At 51.6% G+C, this 9,281-nt stretch overlaps 1 protein-coding gene across 1 annotated transcript in view; it reads left to right on the top strand.

Moving 5' to 3' along the window:
- Positions 1–243: 243 nt before the first annotated feature.
- Positions 244–9,281, top strand: part of LOC133360122 (26S proteasome non-ATPase regulatory subunit 5-like) — a 17,920-nt gene continuing 8,882 nt past the window's right edge. The window contains exons 1-6 of the mRNA XM_061578708.1: positions 244–418; positions 1,180–1,324; positions 5,248–5,361; positions 6,150–6,278; positions 7,428–7,537; positions 8,531–8,689. Coding sequence (XP_061434692.1) covers positions 258–418; positions 1,180–1,324; positions 5,248–5,361; positions 6,150–6,278; positions 7,428–7,537; positions 8,531–8,689 — 818 coding nt within the window. The 5' untranslated portion in view covers positions 244–257. The remainder of the gene's footprint in view (positions 419–1,179; positions 1,325–5,247; positions 5,362–6,149; positions 6,279–7,427; positions 7,538–8,530; positions 8,690–9,281) is intronic.

Below are 9,281 nucleotides of genomic sequence, written 5' to 3'. Positions count from 1 at the left end.
AAAATCCTCAGGTGAGGAAACAAAATAATAAAATCAAGGAGTCAGCGAGGTCCCATGAAGTACAGTCCACAACAACAACAACAATGACAGGACAGAATCGATTCCCGATCCAGGTTATCACAACCCGCTAACATAATAATCGACTCGGAATCGATTCCCCTCCAACACCCACCCGACGCCATTGAATCCGCCGTCGATTTCAAACTGCAACGTCGATTCAAGGGAATCGATTCTCGTCTTCACCACTTTGAAACAGCATGGCGGATGCGGTGGTGGCGTTGCTCGCTCGCCTCGGATGCTGCGATGATCGAGCCGAGGCCTTGCAGAGCCTCAAGACGGCCGTGTTCGCCTCGCAGCCCTCCACACTCGCCGGCGTCAGCCTGGAGCCGCTCTTCGACATCCTCGACTGCGGGGATAGGTGCGTGAGCGTTTCCCACTAAACCGGTCATCCTCAGTCAGTCGACTCATGGCACCTGCTGGGTCTGTTCTGTGACCTGCACCTAGCCTGGCACAGTAGGGGTACAGGTGGTGCATTACCGGTCATCTCAGTCAACCCACGGCACCTGCTGGGTCTGTGCCGTGACCTGCACCTAGCCTGGCACAGTGGGGGGGTACAGGTGGTAACACGCGTGTTGGTGGTTACACGCGTGTTGGTGTGTTTAGTTGGTTGTCCATCCCCCCGAACCTCCAATTAGGACGGCTGTCTACGTACGGTGCGAATGAAGTTCAACGTTACATGCAAGGTGCACCTAGCGTGGCACAAGCGCCGTGGTGACGTCACTGCTGCTGTCGCTGCTGTTGCTGCTGTTGTTGTTACTGCTGCTGCTGTCGCTGCTTCTGCTGCCGCGATTGCTGCTACGGCTGCTGCTGCTGTTATCGCTGTTGCTACTGTTGCTATTGTTGCTGCTGCTGCTGTCGCTGCTGCTGTCGCTGCTGCTACTGCTGCTGTTGTTGCTGCTGCTGCTACTGCTGCTGTTGTTGCTGCTGCTATTGCTACTGCTGCTACTGCTGCTTCTGCTGCTGTTGCTGCTGCTTCTGCTGCTGCTGTCGCTGCTGCTGCTACTGCTGCTGCTGTTGTCGCTGTTGCTACTGCTGTTGTCTCTACTGCTGCTGCTGTTGCTGCTGCTACTGCTGCTGCTTCTGCTGCTGTCACTGCTGCTGCCTGGCGCTGCTGCACAGGGAGCACACGGAGCTGTGCTGCGCCGTGCTGGAGCGGGCTCTGCACGGCGAGCAGCCGCAGCGTCTCCTCGCCGCCCATCGCCACAACCTCACCCGTGGCCTTCTGCACCCGCACGAGCTCGTCCGCCTTCTCTCCCTCACTCTGGTGACTCTTCATCATTTTTTATTGTTACTGCTGCGGTATTATCATCATCATTACAGACGTTTTAAAACACATTGTCCTGCGGAGGGAGCTGGTAGGAACGTCGGGTTGCTCGGTCAATGGCCAGGGTCAACGGCCAGGGCGTGGTGTATTCCGCAAATATGCCCGACTGTGAGGGCGGGCACAAGCCGGCGTGAGTAGGTGAAACGTTGAGTTTTATAAGGGCACCACGGGGTGACCAGCCCCTCCCCACCCAGCTCCACTCCTCCCACCCCCCACCCAGCCCCACCCTCCCCACCCAGCCCATCCCCACCCAGCCCCACCCCTCCCACCCCCCACCCAGCCCCATCCTCCCCACCCAGCCCCACCCCTCCCACCCCCCACCCAGCCCCACCCTCCCCACCCAGCCACTCCCCACCCTCCCCACCCAGCGGTGACATTTAGACAAGCGGCGGTGAACCCCGGCCGCGCCACGGCCGCCGTTGCGCTGGGTTACCTGGGTGGTGTCGTCCCGGACGCACTCGGTGACGTGCGAGAGAAGGTCCGGTTGGCTCGCGATGTTCCCGACGCGATCTTCTCGATCTGAGAACAACCGATTCCAGCGCTGGTCGAAGGCCTCCTCCCCCTTCCCATCTCTCGGGAGAATCGCGGTGACGCAACAGTCAGTCCATCATTAGACCTCCTTTACCAGTACCAAAGTATGATCATAGGGTTTTCCCCCTTTTTTCTGGCAACAAAGTTTAAACCTTTTTACAAGGAATCATGTGGCGCATTCACCATAATACTTGTGGGGAAAATGCAAAAAAAAACACTCTGATAATATATGCATTGTCCTTGAAACTGATTGGCCCACACCAGAGACGGCTTTCTTTTGAGCCTCATCTCAATTGGTGCTAGACCAGAGGACGCCAAGAGGCGTAACGCTCAAAGACAATGGCACTATCAAAGTAATGAGGGCTCGGGGTGAGCATCTACATCATTAGACCTCCTTTGCTTGTTTGCATGTTGACCACAAGTATTGTGGTTAATGCACACACGATTCCTTGTAAGAAGGTTTCAGTTTTGTTGCCAGAAAAAAGGGGATAACCCCTACTCTTAGGTTTTTTCGGTAAAGTCACGTAGGTGAAAAATTTTAATTAATCAAAGTAATAATAGAAATAAAATAATAAATCACGACGTTTCGGAGGCAACACAAGTCTCCGTCATCAGGTGGGACCGTCACAGCCAGATTTACTGTATCAAGTGAGGCAAAAAATTCCAAGATACAAGTTCTTAAATACACGTTAAGGGGGGGAGGAGGGGGGAGGGGCTTGACTTGTATTTAAGAACTTGTATCTTGAAAAAGCCTTTAGCCAGGCGGTGAGGAGGCAACGCTCGTGGCCTGCCATGCGGCACTGTGGAGGCAGTGAGGGTTTGCGGATCACCCGCACAGACGTTGCTAAAGGCGCTTCCCCGTAGAGCGTCAAGGTGCCGTACCCTGGCTTGCCAGCGGAATGCGGAACGGCAATAATTGTGGACTGATATCATCTCTCTCTGCTGTGTCGGATAGAGTATTGTCCCCCCGGTTTCCTATCATAGACCGTTCTAGCTCTATATTTTCTAGAGACCCCATCAGAGGCAGTTCTGTGAGTCTGTTATCGTCTGGAGACTTAATCGGAGTCCGGTCCATCAAATCTGTTCTCATCTCGAGGCTGATTGGTCAACGTCGCGTGGCGTGGCTCCATCGGTTAACGCGGCGCTTTAAGCGTTGGTGCGTTCACGCCGTCCGTGCCATCCGTCACGGTGAGAGGGGGGGGGCCCTGTGAATCTCACTGAGATGGTGAAACTTGAGAACCTTTTCTTGCGTCGCTTGTTCGGAACTTTACCTCGAGAAGACAAAAACGGCCGCAGTTATCTTGGAAGGTGCGCACAAATTTGAGGCCCGAATCAGAGCCTAAAGGACCGGAGCGCATTTGTAAACATCCTTCCCCCGCACCTCCGATTCCTTCCCCCGCACCTCCAATTCGCGTGGTTGGCTACGTATGGTTGCGAAAGGTATTCGACATACATACGGTGAGATTGAAGTTCAACATACTGCGAAAGAAGTTAAACTTACATGCATACTTAAGGTGCGAAAGAAGTTCTACTTACGTACGTACGTTGCTAAATAAGTTCAACGTGCATACATTCGTCGCGGAGTTATGCGTGTATGTACGTTGAACTTCTTTTGCACCTTCTTGTTTCTTTCGGTAAAGTCACGTAGAAGGGAAGTAATAAAATAATAAAAATAAAACATAATAAAACAATTCTCACGACGTTTCGGCTACAACGCAAGCAGCCGTCTTCAGGTGAAGAATGAGACACTACCAAACTAGGAGCTTATATATAAGCTGCATTGGGGGTTGAAGAGCGCCTTAACAAAAAGAATGTGCATGTGAAGAGGGATTTAGCATATTCATGGAAAATGCGTAGGCGTTGGGCGGGGGGGTGTCAAAGTCATATTATGCCCATGCATTATGCAGGATCAGCAGCAACCAAGGGGGGTGCAGGGATTAGCAGTAACAAAGGAAAGGAATGTTAATGATATGTAGCTGCAGTTACTCAACAACCACGTAGAAAACTAAAGTATAAACTACATAAAAAACTAAAGTATAAACTGCATCGCACCATCAGTATACTTACTATACTCTATAATAAGCTGAGTTACTAACAGCAAGTAATACATTACAATTTTACCTCGTAAAAATTCTATAATATGCTTCCATCTAAACCTTATTCTCTTACATCACACGAGCATATACCGTACTATATACTGCCATAGATAAACCCAACATTAAATTATATACTGTATTGCTGTAAACCAACCTATATCTTATACATTTAATATCACACTATGTATTATTCTACACACCCTAATGTGTATCGAAATGGTTTATTACGTCCTTCCAATGATTGCTGAGCCAGAATCCATCTTCTCGGTTAAAATTGTCTCTGTGTTTGTATATGTGGATCGCCTCATGAACGAATCTCTCATGATAGCCAGATGGCTTGCAGAGAACCTCTGTCTTGGAGAAGTCAATATCATGTGAGCCCACTGAGTTGTAACAGTGATCTGCCACGGCTGAGGTGTTAGTCCTACCGTGTTTCAGGTCAGCTTTATGTTCACGGATGCGGTCCGAGACATGTCGTTTGGTTTCACCAATGTAACTGCTACCACAGAGGCAACTTAGTTTGTAGACGCCAGGGTACTGTATGTCTGGAACCACATCTTTTACAGACGGTACCAGATCACGGATTTTATGTACTGTGTTGAATCGGACCTGGATCTTGTGTTTAATCAGGATTTTGGAGATCTTTTTTGTGACCCCAGCAATGTAGGGTAAGATGATGGTCTTGAAAGGCTCCTCAACAGGATCCTTCTTGATGGTTGGAGTGATGGCTTTGCGGATTGTATAGTCGGAGTAACCATTTGCCTTAAGAGCTTGGCGTACGTGTTTGAGTTCACTGGAAATGTGTTCATGGTCGGAGATGCATTGGGCTCTATGATATAGAGTCTTGATGAGGGAATTCTTCTGGGATGGATGGTGGTGGGAATCCGGTTTTAGATAAGCATCCGTGTGGGTGGCTTTCCTGTAGACTTCCCTTCTACGTGACTTTACCGAAAGAAACAAGAAGATGAATCCCTGCAGTCACGAAAGCTTTAAATCGAAAAATTCTTTTGCACCGTACGTAACCCACAGTGCTGATCGTAGGTGAAGCGATAAGATCGGCTCGCTGTGCCAGGGACGGACGGACGGGCTGACTGACTGAGGGACGGACTGATGGCTTGACTGGCCGACTGACAATCGGACAGACTGACGGACATCAGTGTTGCGTCGCAGCGACTCTCCCGAGGGATGGGAGGGGGCAGAGGGCCTTCGTCCAGCGGTCGAATCGGTTGTCCTCAGATCGAGAGGATCGTGGGAGACGCGTCGTGCGTCGGCGACATCGCGAGCCAGCCGGACCTTCTCTCGCACGTCATCCAGTGCGTCCGGGACGACACCACGTCTGTGGCCACCCAGGTAACCCAGCGCGTACGGCATACCGCTCCTCGCAGAGGTGAGCCCCGGCGGCGGGGTTTCCGAATCGTTCGCGTCGCCCGTCTCGTCGTTGCGAAAGCAACGAGCGACAATAACAACAGTTGCAATGATTTACACCATTGGAACCTCATTTGCCAGTAAAAAATATGATCATTGTTTCTTTTACCCTTCTATCTGGCAACAAAACTGACACCTTTTTTTACACAGAGTCATGTTTGCATAGACCACAATACCTGCAGTCATGATGCAAACAAAAACATAACTCTGATGTATGCACTGTCCTTGAAGTTGATTGGTCCACAACCGAGACAGCTTTCCTTAGAGCCTAGTCTCACATGGGTTGGACCAGATGATGCCAAAAGGCGCACAATTCAAAGACAATGCACCATCAGAGTATAAGAGCTCAGGGTAAGCATTTACACCATTGGAACCTCCTTTGCCAGTAAAAAATATGATAATAGTTTTTTTACCCTTCTATCTGGCAACAAAACTGACACCTTTTTTACAAGGAGTCATGTTAACATAGACCACAATACCTGCAGTCATAATGCAAACAAAAACATAACTCTGATAATGTTTTTCAGAGTTATGTTTTTGTGTTTATCAGAGTTATGTTTTTGTTTGCATTACGACTGCAAGTATTGTGGTCTATGCAACATGACTCCTTGTAAAAAAGGTGTCAGTTTTGTTGCCAGATGGAAGGGTAAAAAAACAATTATCAATTGCAATGATGGTCACGATCCCGTCTTTGCCGCCACCGCGCGGGGCAGGCCGTCCGCTGCCTGGCGCGCGTGGCCGCGGCCAGGGAGGGCCTCCAAGCGCTCTTCACCGGCACCCTCCTCGCCAAGCTCAACGGCGTCATGACGACCAGCGACGTCGTACGCTACCGCGTGTACGAGGTCAGAATTCTTCTTTCCTCTCCTTCCACCAGCAGCTTACTCCCTCGTCTGTGCTGTTGACGCAGTGCGACACTCCGGCCTTCGTGGGCGGTTGCAAACGGCACTCGCCCCGGCGATCTGCGCAGACGCGCGAACCGTGGCGAGATGTTAGCTGCCTCGCCTGGCATGCAGGAGGCCGTGGGTTCGATCCCGACCTTGACCCTGTTAAATTTCGATTGAAAGCTTTCGTGACTGCAGGGATTCATCTTGTTGGTTCTTTCGGTAAAGTCACGTAGAAGGGAAATAATAAGATAATAAAAATAAAACAATAAAATTCTCACGACGTTTCGGCCACAACGCAAGCAGCCGTCCTCAGGTGAAGAACAGGTCTGTCGGAAAGACAGCGTGACTTTACCGAAAGAACCAAGAAGACTTGACCCTGTTGTATAATTGGAGTTTGCGGTGTCTCTCTCTCCCTCCCCATGGTCGCGTGGATTTTTCTCTGGGTCCTCCGGGTTTTCCCTCCCACGTTTAGAATGAACTTCACTCGTTCGGAGTATTTGGCTTACTATACATTTCCACATGATGATGATGAGCCACTTCGTTGGGCTATCATTTGTGGGCCAGGTCGCTTATGAAAAAGAGCTATGCAGGTCAGTGGGACTCACCTGGTAAAATAATAAAGGATTTAAAAACTATAAATCCTTTATATGCGTGGCATCGGTTTTATTTTATTATTCATTTCAGTTTTTCTTGAGTAAGAGTTTCATTTTTATCACATTGGTATTTTAAATTAATATAAGGAAAGTCGTATATAAGGATTATAAGGTTTTCAGTTTTTGTATGATTGTTTATATTGTACATTTTTGTTGTTTTCTTGAATAATTTTCTGTGTTTAGGAAAAATATATGATTGTGTTAGTGAAAATTTATTTTTTCCTTAAAAGTGAAAATTTTGGAAAAAAATTTTCACGAAAATAATTGTCACGCACAACGAGTCTGTGTGGAAAATGTCAGCTCGATTGGATCACGGGAAGTGGGTTAAAAAACGACCGAAAGATTTGCACGGTCGTAAGCGCGCAAGCAAGCAAGCAAGCGAACTTATATAAAGGATTTAAAAATCAAGTAAACGACCACACGGGGGATTCTGTGTTTTGTGTGGATGCCGCAGCTGGTGGTGGAGATTGCGGGAGCGTCGCCCACGTCGCTGCGCTACTGCGACGAGGCCGGGTTCATCTCCCGCCTCGTCGCCGAGCTGGTGGGCAACGATGTGCTCATCCGGTGAGAGAGCACGCTCCCACGCTCGCACGCTCACTCGCACGCTCGCACGCTCACACGCTCGCACGCTCGCACGCTCACCCACTCGCACACTCGCACGCTCACACACTCGGCCACCAGCTCACACTCTCACCCGCTCGCACACTCGCACGCTCGCACGCTCACACGCTCACACTCTCACCCGCTCACACTCGCACACTCTCACGCTCACACGCTTACCCACTCACACTCTCACCTGCTCACACGCTCACACGGCTCATCCGGTGAGACGGCACGCTCGCACGCTCGGCCACCAGCTCACACCCTCGCACACTCTCACCCTCTCACCCGCTCACCCGCTCAGCCACCAGCTCACACTCTCACCCGCTCACACTCTCACCCACTCAGCCACCAGCTCACACTCTCACCCGCTCACACTCTCACCCACTCAGCCACCAGCTCACACCCTTGCCCGCTCACACTCTCACACTCTCCCGCTCACACGTTCACACTCTCCCGCTCACCCGCTCAACCACCAGCTCACACTCTCACCAGCTCACACTCTCACCCGCTCACACTCTCACCCACTCACACTCTCACCCGCTCACACGGCTCACCCGCTCACACTCTCACCTGCTCAACCACCAGCTCACACCCTTGCTCGCTCAGCTACCAGCTCATTCTCTCACACTCTCACCCACTCACCCTCTCACACTCTCACCCACTCACACTCTCACACGCTCAGCCACCAGCTCACACTCTCACCTGCTCAGCCACCAGCTCACACCCTCGCCCGCTCACACCCTCGCCCGCTCAGCTACCAGCTCACACCCTCGCCCGCTCACACCCTCGCCCGCTCAGCTACCAGCTCACACCCTCGCCCGCTCACACCCTCGCCCACTCACACTCTCACCCGCTCAGCTACCAGCTCACACTCTCACCCGCTCAGCTACCAGCTCACACCCTCGCCCACTCCACCGCGGGCTGCACTGGAGACCGCCACCTGTCTGTGTGCAGCGCGACGAGCGCAGAGACGGTGAGCGGCCTGGTGCGCTCCCCGCACGGCCGTCACCACCTCCTCCACGCCGGCATCGTGGACCGCATCGCCGGGCTCCTGCAGGACGCACACAGCGACCCCTTCTGCGACCTCTACCTCCCCGGTGCCGAACACGGATCGCTTTACACTATGAGACATCTCCTTTACCAGTGTAATGTGAGGATATATCCGGCTCACTGACGTATCACAACTCGTCATGGTGATTGGCTCTGCCGGTCCTGGTTTTACAGCCAATGGGGGGGAAGCCTGGGGGCGTGCCCTGACGTAATGGAAAGGTGACAGCTGTAGGATTGGTTCTGCTGGCTTTGGCCACAGCCAATGGGGAGACGAGTCAGGGGCGTGGTCCCGGGAGCCTACGAGGGGGCCTGGAATATTCCACGGAGGCTAACGAGGATTGGCGGAAACGTATCATGTGACCCGGGTATTAAATAGGGGTGGAGACGAGCGACACGTGGTCAGAACGGGAACGAACGGAGGAAGGGGGCCACGCGGGGCTCCGGGTTGCCACGTGGCAGTGTGTGTCTCTCTCTATCTGTCCCTCTCACGCTGCCTGTCAGCAGTGTGAAGGAAAAGCTGTAATACAAGTTGAATAAAAGACGGATTCCAGAAGTCGCCCCAACGAGCTTTATTACACCAGTGCCAAAATATAGTAGTAGGTTTTTACCCTTTCAACTGGTACAAAAACTGACACCTTTATACAAGGCATCATGT

This window comes from Lethenteron reissneri, chromosome 67, assembly GCF_015708825.2.
Source record: "Lethenteron reissneri isolate LAM-NWPU_2019-01 chromosome 67, ASM1570882v1, whole genome shotgun sequence".
In the NCBI taxonomy this organism is placed as follows: Eukaryota; Metazoa; Chordata; class Hyperoartia; order Petromyzontiformes; family Petromyzontidae; genus Lethenteron; species Lethenteron reissneri.
Note: the sequence above shows the minus strand (reverse complement) of the source record. Positions and strands in the feature narration are given on the sequence as shown.